The following is a 20,189-nucleotide window of genomic DNA, read 5'->3' on the forward strand; positions in this document are numbered from 1 at the left end:
CCAGGGGTTGACCTCAGCTTGCTCTTGAAATTAGGGGAAGGGAGCAGAGTGGTGGGAGGAGTGCTCTGCAATAACTGGAGGAGTCTCGGCCTCCAAGTGACATTGGGGTCCTTCTAGGTCCATTTATTCTTAAGTAATTTGAGATGTTTGATCTAGATAGATTCCAATCCTAACACTTTGAGTTCAAAGAACTTAAGATCCTGGGTCCAAAAACAAAGAAAAACTTCAAATGACGCTGAGAAAACACACTCAGGAGTTTATCCAGGTGGTGGAGTCACCCTGAGAGTTCACCTGGTGTCTATTATCTCAGGACATGCAGAACGGTTGGACATTTAAGAGAAGGACACTAGAATGCATGTCACAGGTAAAGATCTGGTGGCCTAGGACATGAGGTCGCATGCAGGTCATTTGGCTGCCTGGTTGCCCACTGCCACAGCCCTTTGCTTTATGTTTCCTATAATCTTAGTGTCATCTTAGTGATGGGGACAGCAGCTGGAGTGGGCAGGCTTCCTGGAGATAACAATTCAATTCAGACACACCCAAGCCCTTCCAGCCAACACAGACAAGGATCTCCAGCAGTAGCAGGGCTCAGACTCTCGGAAATAATGCTGTTGGTGGCTGATTAAAATGTACTCCAGTCTCCTGTCCAAGTGCATGTTATTTCTCAACACTTAACCAGGTGCTATAGTTTAAATATTAAGTGGCCCCCCAAAAGCTCATGTGCAAGACAACGCATTAGAGTTTAGAGGAGAAATGATTGGGTTATGAGAGCCTTTACCCAATTGTGAATTAATCCCTTAATAGGGATTACCTCAATGGTAACGGAAGGCAGGTAGGGTATGAAGGGTATGGCTGGTGGAGGTGGGTTATTGAGGACTTGTCTTTGGTGTATATATTTCTATTTGATGAGTGGAGTCTCTCTATGCTTCCTGATGTCATGTCTTGAGCTGATTTCCTCCACTATCCTCTTCTACCATGATGTTCTGCCTCACCTCAAGCTCTGAGGAATGGGGCTGGCTGTCTATGGACTGAGATCTCTGAAATGATGAGCTCCCAAACAAACTTTTCCTCCTCTAAAATTGTTCTTGTCAGGTCTTTGGCCACAGCAGGAAAAAGCTGTCTAAAACACCAGGCCTCACTGAAGGTAAGATCTGAAAGGAGCCTTGGTGACAGACCATTCAGCATCCTATAGGAGAGAAGTGAGCTGCCACCAAATGTTCTCTCAGAATCAAGCTGGCTACTCTAAAGCCTGTGCTTCTCCTGCCGGGGGGGAAGGTGAAGCAGCACAGCCTGGCAGGAAACTGATTTGAGGAAAAGTATCAGAAGCTTAGAAATATGCATGTTCTCTTACATTCCTCTTCATTTCTCCTGCAAGAATGATTAGAACGCAGCTGTAATGGCAGAAAAGCAAGAACCCAAGGAACCCTAAGAAGCTTTCTGAATAGGCTCTTCCATCCAACCATGAAGAATTTTTTTAAAGTAGGTATTTCTGACCAAACATGTAACATCTGCTTATTATAGAAAACTTGGAATATGCGTATATTATATGGGAAATAAACAAACAAGAATATAACTATAATCCCATAATCCCTGGGCTATTTCCTTACAGGGTGGTGGTTGTGGTTGTTTAACATGAATGTGTACACTTACAAATAGTGGTGCATGTACCCTGAGATTTACTGTACTTAAAAAAACATTTAGTGGCTCATGAGCATTTTCTGTGCTATTAAAATCTTTTCAATATCATCACAATAGCCTGTCATGCATAGATTATTTACCCTTTTCTCATGGACTTTTGATTGTTTTTCTATTTTACTGTATGATATGGAACATGGAAAAGGGATTTTGTACAGAAATCTAATGAGCAATGGGACTGAGGTGGTAGAGTGCTCAGTGGTAGAGTGCTGGGTTCAACTCTTACACTGCAAAAACAAACAAACAAACAAACAACAACAACAAAAAACCTCTAAATGAACAATTATAAATGTCCCAGAAAAGCTCTGAACTCTCACAGGGTGCCTTTTCCATCCTTGTAGTCCTACTTTCAGCAGCCCCAAGAGCCTGGCCCCCATTCACTAATGACACACAGAATCCATTCCCTTTCATTGTTAAGTGAGAGAATGAATGTATATAGCAGATCATAAGTAGTAAAGAACAGCTTTAATGTCAGCTTTAATGACAATGACCCAAAGACAATGACCATAGAAATGACCACAGCACAGCAGGGGGAACTGAGAACAGAAGGGTCAAGGCCCCTGGGCCCCTGGAGGAGGAAATGCACCTTGCATCTCATCTGGAGCAGTTTTTTAAAACTATTTCTAAAATCACTACTGAAAGCCTGTTTATCCGAAGAAGGAAGTTTGCACATTTGCATAGTAACGCAAGCCTTGATTAAGAGTTCTCTGTATTGATATATAGAAATTTCATAGATTGCTGTGTCAACAGTTTTGCCTAGGGAAAAGGAAGTACATAAGATCAAGTGATAAAATACCAAGCCCAAGTCAGAGAACTGGCTTCCATCAGAATCCACTGTTCCTCTGCACCCCTCTCTTTATACTCTTCCTCTTCCTTATTCCCCTTTCTCTGTGTGTCTCTCTGTCTTTCTGGGTATCTGTCTTTCCTCACTTAATTTATAGTACAACATGCTACTTTCTTAAATACAGGTGGATAAGCCCCATTTCCCTAAAACCCAAAGTCTAGTTTGAATGATTTATAAAAGTCGCCATTTTCACATAGTTGCCAGCAATGGCCTTAGCCTTGATTAGCTGCAGCATAGGGCAGATGAAGTTTCCAGCCTGACTCTTTCCCGTTCCCCTCTTGGAGGCCCAACTCATCTCCAAGTTTCTACATTTATTTTTCTGTTCCTCATGGTGTAAACCATCACAATGTCCTTTCGTGGGATATTTACTCTGGGCCAGGTATTGTGCTGATGGATGCCCAGGGGACAAATGTCTAATTCTTTGGCTTAAGAGGGTGAGAGGTGGGTGAAAAAACAGAGACTTCCTTTCTTCTTCCCAGTTCCAAGACTTCCTAAGGGACTAATGGAGATATTGCAGAGTGTTCTTGGGATGCAGACAAAAAGTAGGGGAATCAGAGAAAGTTTCCAGGGAAGATAAACTTAGAATTGGAAGAAGTACAGGAATTTTACAGGCACCAAGCTGGGCAAAATGTGCCATATTTGAGGAACCAAAAACAAGGAATATGGTAGAATGGAGTTAAGAAGGGAAGTTAGATCAAAGAGAATGGAAAAGCCATCTGGAGAGGGAGACATGCCTAAAAGCCCCTGGGCACCACCATGAGGCAATGACCATGCCATTTCTGATTTTATGGAGGGCAACTGCAGCAGCAGTAGAAGTCAAAATGGATGTTTGGACTTGTGCTTGAAGTATGTTTGAGATACCCATGATTGTCCAGTCAGCAAGTAAACAGGGTGTGGAACAGTTGCAAATCTGGAACCTTAAACCTGTAAATGGCAAGTAAGTTCACAAGCACATGTGCAATTGCTCACAGGAAGGATGTGGAGTGGGAAACAAATGCCAAGGCACACCCTGGAGCAGTCCGTGTCTCTCATACATGTCTCCCATGTATGAGAGACAGAGGTGCCAACCACAAAGATACAGACAGATTCAAGAGGATGAGGCTGGAGTCATGTTGTGAAGCTAATGTAAAAGGGAATTTCAGGAGGTGATGTCAAGAAGGAAATGCTGCAAAGTTCAAGGAGGGCAAGGACCCAAACTGTGTGTTGATGACCATGTCATTTCAGCAGCTATAGAAGTCAAAATGCCACCACTTGAGAAATAAAGGACAAGGGAGAGTGGTGGCTGTGAGTATAGAATACTTTGCAGGGACTTGGTTTTGAAGGGCATTGACAAAGTCATGGGATGGGTTTTTAATATGGTGCCTCACTGAGGTTGCAGGCTGCAATGACAAAGACTGAAGAGTGAGAAGGAATGCAGATCTCTTTGAGGATGCTGGGAGACTAGGGCACTGTGAGGCCATGAATTATGGGATAAACTCTCCATAAAGAAGGAATCCTCATGTGCTTTGGATGTGTCACTTCCCCAAGGCTTAGACACTTTGACACTGCCCAGTCCTGAGCTCTAGGCCAGCTCAGGCAAAGCAGGAGGGAGGAGGAGGCCAAGAGTTCCCTAAAGAAGCTGCCTGGGAAGGCTCAACACTGACATTCTGATACAGGCACAGAATGCATGGCTGGACCCAGGCCCAACTGCAGGACCCAGTGGCAGGCTGGCAATACCATGATGTGGGTCACTGAACATTACGCATTTTTTCCTCAACATTTTGTATTTTTATGGCTCATTATTTAGTACCATGTGCCAGTAAGTGTTCAGTACTATTTGGAAACAATGAAGCTGTTATCTGGCTTTTAACAGTCAATCGAGCAGCTCTGACATGCAATGATTAGCATTAACATTAATGAATAAATTAACTAATTGAACCATCAGAAAAATCAGGATGGTGCTCACTAAAATGAGACTATGACCTTACGAAAAATCATGGACCTTCAACTGTAAACTGGGTATTCCACCTGTTGGTACTGGCACAGATTCTGTCATCAAGGGTCTTTGCTTGATTCTGAAATGCCGACAGTGAAGGAAGGAGTAGGAGGATGCAGCCTCATCAGGATTCCCTATAATAGTTCATCCTCTTCCAGATTCCTGCATTCAACAGGACTCTATGCTTGTGGATGAGAGTGGCCTCCCCTTAGCAAACTAAAGCAAAACTTCGTGGAAATGGTGGTAGGCCCCAAAACTCCTTACATAAACAAGGAAAAATTGCTTGACAACTTTCACACTGCCTGCTGGAGCAGGGTTTATTGGCAGAAACCCATAGAGATAAGCTCAGGAACAACTATGTTGACCCATTCCAGGGCAGTGTACAGAGACTAAGCTGGGCTGAGGTCAGACTCCAGGAAAGTGATTCTGGGCTTGTAATGGTCAAAGAAGCAGAGCCTCTCATCAGGTGGGACCAGGACTTGGAATCCAGTTACAATGAGGTGTGTAACAATCTGGTTATCTGCCTCATTTCTCCAGCTCAGTTCACATAGTCAAGGAACAGCAGCCATGCTCTGATGTGGTCAAGGGCCTGGGTCCCAGCTGTGTCCTACCAGGACTGATTTTAGCTAGAGCAAGCATCCATAGAATTCTGCAGGAGATGAACTTCTCCCTGAGGCCAACCTGCAGAGAAAAAAGGAAACCAGGAATCAATTGAACACTTTAGTTATCACTCTGCTCCTTCTCACTGCAGCCAAAGGCAGCTTCCCAAACTTCAAAGCTAATCATGGCATTCCCTGCAGTAATCCCCTGGAGCCCTCTCCTCACCTATATAACAGAGTCAAACTGCTTAACCTGAGATGGAAGAACTTACACACCACATCTCATGTCTCCATTTGGGTTCACTCTCAGCCACCTTCACATCCCCAAATGCACCAGATCCATTCATTTTAGGTTCTTACACTTGTCAGGTGCACCCCCTACCCCACCATTGCTCATGTGTGTCCTCTGACTTTTCCTAGCCTGTTTACCTGGTTAAGACCTAAATATATCCTTTCATACACCCTCATGGAGAATGGCTCTTCACCAATGTTCTGGCTCTGTGATTAAACTCCTCATCATACACTGAAGTTGTTTTGGACCAGTCCATTTGCAAGGGGTCTCAGTGACACCAGGTACAGAGGAAGGGCCAATGAATAATGAGGTTGAAGTGCACCAGCTGCATATACCTCTCCCTAAGACTAGGTTTCAGGACTGTTGGCCCTGCCCACAGCCATGGACTCCCTGGTCTCATAGGTGGTAAAGACCCAGCTGCTTGAGATTAGAGATGAGGGGACAACATGCTGAAAGCTTAAAGGGCTCCCTTGTTCACTTCATACCACATGGATAGTGAGTGGCTTCACAGCAGCACGGTCCAAAGAATGGGACACAAGTCACAGTGTAATCAGAAATCATCTAGTACCACATTTAAAGAACAAAAAGATGACAAGAATAAGAAGCAAAACACAGACTGGGAAAAAATATATCCGGGAGACACAAGTGATAAAGGACTCTTCTCCAAAATATACCAAGAACTTGAAAACTCAACAATAAGAAAACAAATCCATTTTAAAAATGGGCAAAAGACTTGAATAGACACCTCACCAAAGAAGATGTACAGGGGCAAATAGATACATGAAAAGATGCTCCACACCAAACATTGTTAAGGAATGTCAAACAATGGCTTCACATCTACTACAATGATCAAAATTCAGAACAGTGAAAATTCCTAATGCTGGTAAGGACATGGAACAAGAGGAACTCTCATCCTCTGCTGGTGGCAATGCAAAATGGCACTGACACTTTGGGAGAAAGTTTGGAAGTTTCTTCCAAACTAAAAATACTCTTACAGTATAATCCAGCAACATTTCTTCTTGATTTTTACCCAAAGAAGTTGAAAGTTCACATCCACACAAAAACCTGCATGTGGATATTTATAGCAGCTTTATTCATAATTGTCAAAACTTGGTAGCAAGGAAGATGTTCTTCAGTATGTGAGTGACAAACTTCAGTAGATCCCAAAGATGCAATATTATTCAATACTAAAGAATCAAGCCCTGAAAAGACAAAGAGGGAACTTAAGTGCATATTACTAACTGGAGGAAGCCAGTATGAGAAAGCTACCTACTGTATAATTCCAACTACATGCAGTGCTTGGCTAGGGTTGGGAAGAAGGAGGATAAACAGGTGGAACACATAGGAATTTGAAGGCAATGAAAATACTCTATATAATGCTGCAATGGTGGACACATCATTATATTTTGTCCAAACTCAGTCACAGCCAGGACTGAACCCTAATATAAACTATGGGCTTTGGATGATTATGATGTGTGATTAAGATTGTAACAAAGGCACTGCTCTGGAGGGAGATCTTGGTAATGGGGCGGGGGGTGCTGTGTGTGAGGGGGTTGGGGGATGTGGGATATTTCTACTTTTAGCTCAATTTTGCTAGGAACCTAAAGCTACTCTAAAAATAATCTATTTTTTAAATGTAAAATAGAAAAATGACATTAGTTTTTATAGTTCAACCTGATATATCTAAAATGTTACACTTCAACACATTTAAAAAAGTGACACAATCCCATTCTTTTGGAGGATGCTATCTTTAAACTTGTGGTAAAATTTATAAAATTTGTACTTAACACACCTCAATTTAGATGAATCACATTTCAAGTGCTCAGTAGCCATACACATGTGGCCAGAGGCTATACCATACCATACAGCTCTAGAGACTGTGTTAATTAAAAGACATACTCTCAAAGAAGTCTGAAGGTTAATGCCTGATAGTGCTTCTTTTTGGCAAACCCCAGTCATACAACAAAGAATAGGACAAACCAGAAGAATCTGGACCCTAAAAAGTGCTATACCAGCATGTTCAGAATATATCACAAGATTGAGAATTGAAGAGGAGAGATTCAGATGAGAAATATATTCCCTTTCCCAAAGTCACCAGGAGACTCCAGAAACTCTGGAGCATTCCAGCATCCCAAGGAAATATATTGGAACCCTCATCTGGTAAAGTGCCCCAGATATGAGATAAACTTACCTAGAAGTAGCACATCCCAGCTTCCACTAAACATGGAATGACCCAGCTTCTGCTTGAGCCTTGTGCCAGGCATTATCTTCAGCAATCCTAATGTGGTGCCAAGCAGAGAGTAGGCCACAGACTAAAGGTTTGGATGTAAGGCTGCACCACACATCAGCTCTGTGACCTTGAGCAAAATGCTCAAAGAGGTCTTCTTTGAGTAGCACCATGCCAGAAAGTAAGCTACTATTCTTCATAAACAAACACCCTTTAGAAATCACACTTCATGATTGAGGACTGAGTCTCTACAAACCCCTTTCTGTGTGGTCAGCTGCTCCCTTGTGGAGTCTACCAATACAGGGCACTGTAGGGAAACTGTGAGGCTGGAGAAAGGTAGGGCTTTTCCCTCCCTCTCTGCTGCCTCCCTTGGGAGTAGGACCTGTTGAAGCTCCTTCCTCCATAGGTGGAGGCTCCTTCCCACAGCTGCACAGGGATCCCATTTGCAGTTTTCCATGACCTCCAGAGCCAGCCTCAAGGTGCTGTCCTTGAAGACCCCAGTACACTCAGTCCCCTTCTCCTAGATCCCGATTTTAATGAGCCCAACCTCTTCTCATTTTTTCCCTATCCTTAGCATGGAAGCTGTTTCCCATGTTTCATCCCTCTGTGACAACTTACTATTCTGTCTTTACATCTTTGCAGTCACCTAGACAATAATTTTATAACAAATTTACAAGTGTTTGCTTGAAATTTTCTTGAAATAACTGATGGTGTTTCTCCTTCCTGAGTGATAAGGGGCTTAGCAGGCTAGACCCCATTATTGTTATTGTTATTAGGCCCGGACAAATGGTTTATCCGTTTACCATGAATAAGAGGTCCCATGCTATAAAGATACTACCTTGTTTAACCCTCTCATGAACTCTGTGTTATTACTGAACTCTGTGTTCAGTTGCCCATGAACTCTGTGTTATTACTGCCAAATTTCAGCCTCCTCGTGGAAACAATCTCTTCCCCCACCATACCCTCAGACCACTTGACATGAGAAAAGGTTGCCATGCTTTTGTAAAACCCTACTTCTCCTTTGCCTCCATTAAAAATTCAGCTTTTGAAACCTGGCCATTTGGAGGCTTTTCTTTATCATTTCAAACTGGAATTGAATAAAAAGTTAATTCATTTGCAGTTGTGGAAGTCATGAAAATTTCAGTTCATGGAGAATTGGTGACCATATGTGTCTTCATGGGAAATTGGCCTGTCCTTAAAAAGAATATGTCCAAACCACAAGAAAGTTCCCTGTGACTCAAGAACTGCTTGTTTCTTCCCCACCATCTCACACTTTCATTGTCCAACCATTCCATTCCTTGAATTCTAGAGACCTAAATTATCACAATTTGGGGGCTGAACCCTTTAAGAGGGCTTCCTGCTTAGGTCTAACACTGTATCATTATACAAATGTTAAAAAAAAAAAAAAAAAAGGAAAGAAAGAAACATTATGAGAAAGACCTTTTAAGACTTCAGGCATATCTAACTCCAAAGTCCAAAGCCTGCACTCTTTTGAGAGTTCACACTAGCTCCTTTATAACCAAAGATCAAAAAGACTTAGGAAAAGTTAAATGAGTGCATATCAAGTTTGCACAGAAAATCTCTTGGGAGGTGAGACTGCACAGCAATCCTTCACCCTCAAGTTAAGTGGGAGTTCCACTGGGTTGTCTTAAGTATCAACTCAAGGAAAGGAGAAGTTTTAAATACAAAGAGAATATTATTTATGTTTGTTTCTCCAGAGAGATGAAAATGTGGACCATGAGCACAGTTTCTGGAAAGTCAAGAATCAAGATGGTGGAATGGAGCAATTTTCCAAATAAGCAGGATATTGGGATACAGGGAGAATAATGAAGGATTAGTGTATCTCACTTCATATCCAGGTTATTCATATCTTGCTCTAGAAACTCTCTCTTTCCCTCTTGCATTTTAAATTTCTTTTAAAGTTATATACTAGACAAAAGTTGGAATAGGCCATTACTGTGAATAGTTAAATATATCAGTGAGAAACCCCAGTGGCTGAGGCCCCACTGACACAGGGCAGCACACCCTGACAGTGCCGAGGAACCTGGGGGAAGAGACCAGTGCTCACAGCTGACACCTGTTGTGAAGAGTTAAGATACAATCTCCCACAGCTGAAGGTATGAAGGTTGAAGAGATGGTCAGTTCAAAAAACAAAAGGTACTTAAAAGAAGCCTTCTCTTTAGGAAAGCCCAAGTAGACAACCTCCCACACAAAACCAAGAAGGGACTACACATGACATTTACAAGATGGCACAGGCAGCTGGCCACCACTAAGCAGACTCCCTATTAAGGGAGATATGGTATCTCAGGGTTTTCATCAGTGAGCTGGAGCTCTTTGTTCTGAAAATGTGCCCTATTTTCAGCCTGATTTCCTTGGCAGTCAGAAGAATGACTTATCAAATGCCTCATTCAGAGCTTTATGAATGAAAGCATATGTATTTTAAGAGCTTTGGCTGGGCATACAATTACCCTGATAAACTGTTTTCAGAGTTGGAGGGAATGGGTTTTAAGTAAGTGGTGACATTTAAACAAGGAGGAACTTCCAGGCCATGGTTACACAGCCATGCTCCCAAGCACTCTCCTCAAACCCCAGAAGATAGGTGAAGGGCAGCCTACCTGGGCTGGGGTTTCTCAAAGATCAGTGGAAATGCAGGTTCATCATTGATTGGTCCTACATAGTCATGGAGAATCCTGAACTAATTGTTAGAAAATTCTCTTCAGATTAAATAAATAAGCTTCTTTGAAATTAATTATTCATTTGACAAATGTTGGTTGAGAGCCTGCTCTATCCAAGGGCATATAATAGGCCATAGGGATGTTTGATGGTCCTCTTGGGCTTTGCTCTCAAGGAGCTTGGAGATCTGTGGGATGGTGGATGTTTCTTTTGAACACGTAACAGGGTAACTCTCCAGCACAGAACTCTGTGCCCATCCCTAGAACCAGTTATTACAATTGCACTATATGAATTAAGGTTCCATGAAAAGTAGAATCTCTTCAGTCTTATCTACCATGTGCCTGACACATAATAAGCTATCACTAAATATTTTTTTGGATGAATGCAGTAATGAATGGTGCAATTGGATTTGTTTTTTGAAGGTGCAGTAGGATTTATAGCAACATATATAGGTGAGGGGGACATTACAGACTTGGTAGAAGATTGAGGGTACGGTGGAGTGAGGAGGTAGAAATGGCAGGAAAAACTGTACAGAAAGAAAAGAGCCCAGATATGCAGAGGAACTGCAAGTTCACTGTGATTAGACCCTGTGATAGGGTAGGTATATATTAAAACAAAAACCTGTAAAGGTAGGTGGGGCCAGACAATGAACTTTCAATGTATGTAAAGAGATTAAGTTTATCTACAGTAGGATGACCTCAAACTTCAGTTTCCTGGGATGGTTTTGCCAGTCCTCCCAGGGTGGTTATTAATAGTGTTCCTTTCATGTTCAAGTATCCCTGTTTAAATGGTAGTTAGACCACAGAGGGACATGAGCTGGCCTTGGGAAACTCAGTGCCCACAGTGCCTGGTGGAGCCTGGGGACAGGAAATGTGACATCCCAGTCTAGGTAATTCAGGACAGGTAGCTTTAGCCAATGGAAATCCTCAACAGTTGCCAGGGTAACAATGAAACTAACACTAGTCAGGGAACGGAAATTGTTCCAGCCCCTTCAGAAATCAAAAGCCTTGAAAATTTCTATGTCTTTTAGCCTATTAATTCCACTTCTGTAAATCACCCCTAAGGAAATCATTCCAAATGCAGATAACATTCTCTATATAGATGTTGATCACAGAACTACATGCAGTACGTCTAGAAACCTCTCCATCTGGCATAATGGTTGATGATCAAGGACATAATAAGATACATCTAGTCAATGGGCTCTAAGCTCCAGAGAACATGGACAATGTCTATTTTATTTACCACTGTATCTACAGCAGCTAGCATGGCACCTGATGTATTTACTTAATAAATGAACAACTGAAACTTTTTAAAGGTGAAAAAAAGACAAAATATTTTTAAAAATTATTTATGAATGTCAATATATGCACAATATGAGCTCAATCATATTTTAAAAAAGACATGCATACATAATTATACGTATACAAACTTTAAAAAATGAATATTCAAAATGTAAATAGTGATTATCATTGGATGGTGGAACTACTGATGATTTCCTTTTTAAAAAACTTTATTTTTGTATATACTGCATATTTTCAAGAATGTGATTATTTTCTAAAGGAAAAAAATCAAGTCAATAACACTTCTTTAAAAAGGAAGGGCTAGAGTTAGGCAGATTTTAACTTTCACAACCAGGATTCTGAAAGGTGTTGCACTCTGAGGGTTCTCAGGCAGTCTTTGTGGGTGTTTGAGTATCCAATCCCAACCATGATGCTCCTCTATAGGAAGGTAAACTCCCACTACACTTGGCAAGGGTCCCTTCTGGAGCTAAAGAGAGATGGTGAGAGGTATTAACCTTCACAGATGCAATTTCCAAACTTCAAAAATGGTACCTAGCAAGATGGAAAACTGTTGATACATTTTTAGGTGAAACAGCAGAATACAAATGGGCACATTTCCTTTGAATGTAACTACACAAATACACATTTGGTAAGGAATGAAAAGGCTTCACAAACAGCACATTCACATGCAGCCAGAGATGACATAAACAACCAAAATTGAGTCACCTTTGCAGTAATAACAGGTTTAAAGACACATGTCTGAAACAAAGATTTCACAGCTGTACTCCAAATTCCAGAGTAGGTGTTTGCAGGTACTCACCCAGTAACCCTAGGTTTCACGTTAATCTGTTTCTAGAGCAAAACATCTTAACTTTAATGTGCATGAAATTAAGCCAAAAATCTTGATAAAATGTGTATTCTTATTTAGTAGGTCTGGAATGGCAACAAGAATTTGACATATCTGACAGGCTCTGATTAAGGGAGAGGCTGATAGTCTTCTGACCATACTTTGAGTACCAAGTGTCTACCGTATCCAAGCAACTGGGAATTATTAGGAACCAGGAACAGGAAACAGCCATCCAGGTGGGCTGTGCCACACACTAAGCAAGGGAAGAGGAGCAGAGAAGATGTTCAGTGAGGTTTCCACCCACCACCCAATTCCTAATACCAAGCACCTTCAGATACTCAGTCTGGTGCCCCTGTCTCCAAGTGTGCCAATACCCTAAAGCATTTTTTGTCCCCAAGCATTTTGGCATCATTGAGATTGATAAAGAGAAATCAACTCAGGTACTTCTATGGTATCTGGAGAGGGCTGTGTCCCTCAATTCTTTGGAGAGCTTGAAAAATGACATCTTGCCAGGATGGATGCCAGTGTCTAGGCTTTTCTGACAGATGGTCACATGAAACAGTCAGCAGCAGATTGCACCAGAGGACAACACAAGCTGTGTCCAAGAATGGCTCAAGATATCACCTCAAAATCCAGGATAAAGGTTAAAAAAAGAACTGAATGGGAGATGTGACTAAAGTGGAGACAAGACAAAAAGTTTCAGGAAGGAAACAGATGACTCAAAGACCACTTGTCTCAAGAGTCAGTTGCACAGGTTCTTGCAGAGCCCAGGACCAAGGACACCATGTGACTGCTCGGTCCACTACTGCCTGACCCTTTGATAGATCATGTATGTTGGGCCAATGCTGGTCTTCTCACAGTGAGAATTCTTGAGGGCCCTGACACTGTACACCCAGCCTCATGAAACCATGGTGTATTCAGGCAAGTCCATTTGGTTAGGTTTAAGTAGGAAGAGTCAGGTTGGGACATCCCATCCTAGGTGGCCCAGGAACAATCTTGATATGTCCTTTTATGTAAGAACAGGCTGTGGGTACACACACAATCATTGAATCTGGTTCAGAATCAAGGGAACTGAACCTTGACCTCCTTGAGGGAGATATTCATACTTGTTTTCTCCATCTCCCCTGCTCTTGCCAGTCAGTGCTTTATTAAGTGAGACTCAGGAATCCCTGACCCTACTTCTGCTAAAGGCCAATGGGATGCTAAAGTCCTGGGAACACTTTGAAAGAACCATGGCCTAGGGCAACTTTTCTCAGTGGTCAAGGAATGGATGAAGGAGGCTCTAGACATAGGCTTAAGGACTGTAGGCCTCTGTAGTGGGTCAGCACAAGGAAGGGCTACAGAGTTTATGTCCTGCTTCCTTGTGAAGTCAGGTAGGGCAAGTGAGAGACTGTGGGTGTAGTAGCCTGAGACCTGACCCCTTTCCATGCTGGACCAGAGCATGGAGCAATTGCCTGTGATCTAACACTCAGCAGCAAGTGGCAAGTGGCACCTTTACCATTGATCTATAATGGCAAACTTTTCTGGAGCCCTCTCCCTATGTCAGCGCCTGTTCTAGGCATTGAGGATATGAGCTCTATGGCAATACAAATGTCGTTAGCAAGGTTCTGACAATCTCATCAAAGAGAGATACTTGCAAACTAATGTCCATATAAAGTAGCAAATGTAGTGAAAGAGAAAAAGAATGGAGTAGGTTGTGAACAGTGGAACTCCTTCTGCAGAGGGCCATGAGGACTTATGACTGCCAGGATCCGTCCTATTCAGCTGGATTCAGCTGGATGTGCTAATGCTACAGCAGTAATTCCACTGCCTTGCATCTATGGAATTCTTACCAATTGCAAAGCACATCTGCACAAACATCATCTCTCTCAGAGGGAAAGGGTTGATGAAAGGTCAGAGCTCTATCTCCAAGTGCTACTTCCCTCACTGCAGTGACCTCAAGGTTTCTCAGGCCAGGCATCTGGTGCTGAGTTATAATAAACCCTTCCTGTCATAACCAGACATCTCCGGCTCTGGCATCCTGCAGTTCAAGTCACAAGGTTCACTGTGACCTGTAGAATTTGGATTCAGAATTCTCCCAAAAACAAATAGATGAACCATCTGAATGTCATACTTCACAATGCACACGATGTAAAAATAGGCTCTTGACAGACTATCTGGGATCTGAAATCCAGGATTGATGGGATGCCCCCTCAAGCCTGCAGCATGTGCACTTAGCTAAATAGAAAGGCCTGGCAAGTAACGTGGCCAAGAGAAGTCCAGAACCTGGTTAAATGGGGTTGGACCTGCCACTCAGCCTTAGAGACCCTTTGGAGACTTCTGTGTGTACTGTCGACAGGGGCAGATGCTCAGACTCCTCTAAGGGGGCACTCTGTTGGCAAGACAGCACTAGGGCCTTGACCTCCTTCTTGAAGTTGGTATTGAGAAAACCATAAATGAAAGGGTTGACACAGGTAGAGGCCATAGCGAACAGGTGGCACACCAAGAAGATAAGGTTGCTGTGACAGACAGGGATGACTTCATGATGCCAGTCCTCCAGGGTATTGAATACATGGAAGGGCAACCAGAATAATGCAAAGGCAGCCACCATTGCCATGAGCATCCAGTTGACTCTTTTCATCTGCCCTGCTTGCCAGCTGTAGGTGCCCTTGCGGAATACACGACCCTGCCTCTGCAGGCGCTGGTAGATGCGCACATAGCAGATCAGAATAAAGCCCAGGGGCATGCAGTACTGAAAAAGTAGCAAGAAGGTGGTATAGATAATTCGATGGTCATCCAGGGGCCAGGATTCAGTACAGACCACCTTGTCCACCAGAAAATCCAAAGCCTTGGAGTGGTTCTTGTGGAAGATGTTCTCCAGGATGCTGTTAGTAAGGAAAGGCAGGGAAAGCAAGCAAGCAATGAGCCAGATAACCACAATTCCCAAGTAAGCCTGGGAGATGCTGGGTTTCCAGCCCATTGGGTTGATAATGAGCTGATGCCTCTCTAGTGCCACAAGAACAAGCGAGAGGATGGAGACTGTCACAGACATACACTGGATGAAAGCTGACATCTTGCAAAGGGCCTTTCCAAAGATCCAGTAGTCCATGATGGTGTAGATGACAGTGAGTGGCTGGCAAATGAGGCACATGAGGAAGTCAGAGAAGGCCAGATTGGCAATTAGAAGGTTGGTAACATTGTTCTTCTCTTTTTGCTTCATGGCCACACATATTAGGCAGAGGTTTCCTAGGACCCCCACGATGGTCTCAATGCTGTAGAAGGTGATGATGATAGCCATCAGGTTCACAGAATCCTGGCAGTGGTCAGAGAAGTTGTATAGGACACCATCAAATTTACTTGTGTTTTTACCCAGTGAGGATCCTGGGAAGACCAAGGCCAGGAAGCGAGAGGTGTTCATGGTGAATGTGAGAAGATTCCAGGATCTCTTGAACTAAGGGGCCAAATTCACACGTGATACCTGCAAGGCCAATAGACAAAAGGGACTCAGTGATCATGCCTCCAGATGGAATCCAGGAAGGAGTTGGGGCCAGGGAGAAGGTTCTTGGCTGCCTTCATTCCAAGGGTATTATCTTGGGACAACAGGAGCTATCACCTAAGGCTCAAGGGAACAGAATGGCATCTAATAAACATTACTGTGTAGGAAGTGCTTTTGCATGTTGAGAATCATGTGTTGCATTTTGTATATGTTAGCTAGTTTATTCTGAAAGGTGGATATCAACCCATTTTATTGGCGAGGAATCTAAGATGCAGAGAAGCGAGGCAACTTACTCACACAGTAATGGGTCCCAGATACAAACCAAGGTCTGTCTGATGACAGAATTTGTTCCACACATTCCCTTTGACCTTAGGAATCAAGTCTGTTTCTTTTTTTAAGTCAAAAGGCACAACTTTATTTGTTTTAATTTAATGATCATTATACAAGTTTTTCTGAAATTGGAAAGTTACTAATCTCTTAGCTGTAAAATAGCATCACACAAACAGAAGAAAAACAGACAGAATTTTATCTTTAAAAAAATTTCCACAAGGAACACATTTGGCAAGTGCAATTAGACTTTAGTTGTGATTAGATGCCAGCATTATGTGTTGAAGACTGTAAAACAGATAGTCATTTCATTCTATTCGTGATAAAGCTGTGCAATGTTTGTTAATGCTGCAGATACTCTTTTGAATTAGAATACCAGTTAGAGAATTGTATCCAGAATTCAGAGGCAGAATTGTTCAGGGACTGAATTCTACCCTTTGTTGCACTTTATCCAAATGGAGACAGCAATAAATGTTGCCGCTCACAATAAGTATGTAAGTCTCTCATGTCACCTCATACCCTTTAGGACAGAATCACTCCTTGGAAGTCAACATAAAATGCACCCTCCTGGTCTCAGTCCCTACCTGACCTGACAGTCTCATTCCTCAGGTGACACTTGGCAAAGGTGATGACTTTCAGGTATGCAAAGACTAGCTCACAGCACACCACCTTCTTTCTGCTGCCACCATATGTGCACACAGTCCTGGCCAAGGACATGGGCTGCCCATCACTCTCCCTGGAGCCCTCACCATGTGTATCTCAAGTCACCTGATGCAGTTTGCATTTCCTAAATACACCAGTTGTTCCACACTTCCATGCCTTACCACAGGCTGTTGATTCTCCCTGGGGCCTCCTCAGCAAAGGGACCTCTGCCAAGATTGAGTTGGGACTTGTACTCCAGAGCCTGTCAGAATGATGGACATTCTGACATGTAAAGTCACCCATCTTATCACAATATGTATCATATACAATTTACCACATGGGTTCACAGGTTTTCCAGTTATCATTAGTCCCACAGGCTCACAGTTTTCAACCTTCATTAAACATCAAAATTACTCCAGGGCATACTGAAAGTACAGGTTCCAGGACCCCTTACCCTAGAATGTAATTAGGTGAGTCTGAGATGGGGCCCAGGAATCTGTATTTTAACAAGTGTCCCAAAGGATTCTGATGCCCGTGATTGCCAGGCCCTATTTTGACAAACACTATTCATAGCAGAACATTCTATTTGAGATGTTCAATACTTCCCACATATCAGTTATGCCTAGTTTTGAACATAGCTAATCTTCTTCATGATCAAGTTCCAAGTTAAAGGTAAATCTTTTTTTTTTACAGTGCTGGGGATTGAACCCAGGGCTTTGTGCTTGCGAGGCGAGCACTCTACCAACTGAGCTATCTCCCCAGCCCTAAAGGTAATTCTTACAGAGTAAGGCTGAATTACCCAGAGATCAGTAGCTATTTGTCAGTTGCCATAAATGCCATTCAATGTACATTTGACTTACAGAAATAAGCCTTGTTTGATTTATATAAGTGAATCATTTACAAGGTCAAACCAGGAATTTTCCTGACAGCTTACAGTCTGGTTATTTGGGCTCTAGATCTCAGGAAGCAGAATGGTTTTGTCAGCACCATGATTTACTAGCATAAGGGCCATGTGGAGTTAAACATGACAAAATAAAGTACACATGATCAAATACATGAAGTAAGCCACAGCTACCACTGATGTACTGGCCTCAGATGCAGCAAATGGGACAAATACCCAAGGATCTGGCTGACCATTAGACAGAGCAGAGCTAGTGAGGGGCAACGCCAGCAAATCCAAACCACCAGCTGTAGCATGATCAGAGGGGAGTTACTAGGCAGGGGCAGGGAAGGATCAGAAAATAATCACTGCTTCATTCATTCATCTACTAAATTACATGTGCCAAGCCTTAGTCTAGAAACAAGGGCTGCAAAGATGACTCATATAGCCATGGCCATACCAGACCACAGAAACTGACTTCTAGGAATGCAGATGGACCTCAAGGCCAAATTGCTATTGTCAAAACCAGTATGTATGGGGTGCCTCTGAATTAGGAGATGAGAGAAGGAGCAGAGAGCAGGGAGATGAGAGAAGTGTCTTTGATCTTGGGCTCAAAGACTGCAGGCAAGTCACCCATTCAAATAGACAAAAAGGAGGAGAGAATTCAAGGTGCAGAGGACAGCATGTGCAACAGCAGAAAAGAGGAGAGCCTCTGGGGAGCAGTTCAAAATAACTGGAGCCAGGTTGGGAGGAAGGGAGTAGCAAAAGATGAGGCTGGAGAGATAGAATGCTAAGTAAGAGGGATGCTAGGTAAGCCACTGAAAGGGTGACAGCAAGCCAAATGCATTCCAGAAAGGTTATTTGAATGCACAGAAAAGGGTGGTGGAGAAGGCTATGACAGAAGAAGAGCTCTGAAGAAGGCAGCATTGGGAGTCAGCATGGCTCGCAGCTCCTTTTTCAGAGAACTGATGGAGAGTTAACTTGCAATTCACAAGTAGGCCAGGACACACCATTCCAATACCACAACGCAGCCATTAAGCCCTTTTATCTGCTTCTAGAGACAGGACAGAGGGTTTGAGAGAGCAGTAAAGCAGGATGCAAAAGACTGTGGGGTCAGAAAAGTGAAACTATCTGTTGGTCCTTGCCTCTTTCCCTAGAGCTCGAGAGGCTGGGAAGAGCCATCCTGGAGCAGACGCCACAAATTTATGCTTGGAGGGGCCCTATGTACACAGGGATTGCAGATTTCCAGAAACACACTCCAGGGCCAAGGCAGCAGCAATTCAAATCCTTGAACCTCAGGTTAGCAAGACAGCTGACTTTTCAGAGAATGTGCTGGGAGATGAGGTGATGCATGAGGGAGTTGCCTCAAAAGAACCAGATAAGGAAGGAGGAGGAATCCAGGTGCACCCAGGGCCTTGTAGGAAGCTATCATGGCACAGCTCCAGATTCAGCAATTGGAACTAAAGAATCTAAGGTTAGGAATGACCAGAGTGAGACCATTTGACTATAGGGAGTGGATCACCTGGCAGCTGGGGCCTTTACACCAAAGAAGGGGCTATAGACCTCATTCTCAGGTCACCTCAGGGCCTCTGGAGTCAAGAACAATATCCTCTATAACATAGTTACAAACATCTAGCTATGTGAAAAAAGAGCAGCATACTGCCCAATGATCCTCGATGCCAGCAGCATACATGGTTGAGTTGGGTTCAAATCCCAGCTCTGCCATCTATGAGAGGGTACCTATGTGAGGGTCACTTAAACTTTCCTCGTCTCAGTTTCCTCAGCTGTACAGTGTGAAAGGTAAGTAACACCCATGTTGCAGAGTGGTCTGGCTCCCTCCCAGGCCAGAAGATGAAGAGATTGATGGGAACATATAGGACTTGGGCCCCCACTCCTGGCACTCTTTTGGTTCCAGTCTCCATCTTGGTTCTTTGAGCAAATGAGTATAATTGGATGGACAAGCCCCTGTTCAGGAGCTTCATTAGCCACCTGCCAGGGAGTATAGTTCCTCATTTTGGAACCAGAGCAACCTGGCACATAGTAGGTGCTGATCAAATGTTAGTTCCCTTCCCCACTATTCCACCAACCCTACCTAAGAGACCTCAGCACCCCTAGAATGAGCTGGAGAGCAACCACGCAAACCTATTCCCCATCTTGGAAAAGAGACCACAAAGAGGGAGGGGCTCTCTTCACCCTGGAAGTCTTGAGCTTTCCCAGGAGACCAAGAGCAGAGGAGACATCAGCTCTCACTTGCCATCCCACTGCATGCTAGTTCACACCACAGACCTATAATGAAGCCTTTTTATAAAATTGCCAGTATATGACCATGTTTGAGCATGTATAAAGTTAATAAATTCACCTGGTTCCATCTAAGATCAATCCCATGTTAAAAAACAGGACGCTGTAGCTCAGTGAAATGAAGAGTCCTGGCTG

The 20,189-nt window shown here is 43.2% G+C and overlaps 1 protein-coding gene across 7 annotated transcripts in view; it reads right to left on the bottom strand.

Moving 5' to 3' along the window:
• Nucleotides 1-4,661: 4,661 nt before the first annotated feature.
• Nucleotides 4,662-20,189, bottom strand: part of LOC306658813 (neuropeptide Y receptor type 4-2-like) — a 28,372-nt gene continuing 12,844 nt past the window's right edge. For 4 of the 7 annotated variants that reach the window (XM_079136114.1, XM_079136116.1, XM_079136113.1 and 1 more), the window contains one exon: nt 9,968-15,889. In XM_079136114.1, the coding sequence (XP_078992240.1) occupies nt 14,702-15,829 (1,128 nt within the window). In that variant the 5' untranslated portion in view covers nt 15,830-15,889 and the 3' untranslated portion in view covers nt 9,968-14,701. Of the gene's footprint in view, nt 5,196-9,967; nt 15,890-19,567; nt 19,923-19,949; nt 19,968-20,189 lie in introns of those variants that run through there. The other 3 variants (XM_079136112.1, XM_079136118.1, XM_079136117.1) reach the window with 3 other exon arrangements.

This window comes from Sciurus vulgaris (assembly GCF_902686455.1).
Source record: "Sciurus vulgaris genome assembly, chromosome: 4".
NCBI lineage: Eukaryota > Metazoa > Chordata > Mammalia > Rodentia > Sciuridae > Sciurus > Sciurus vulgaris.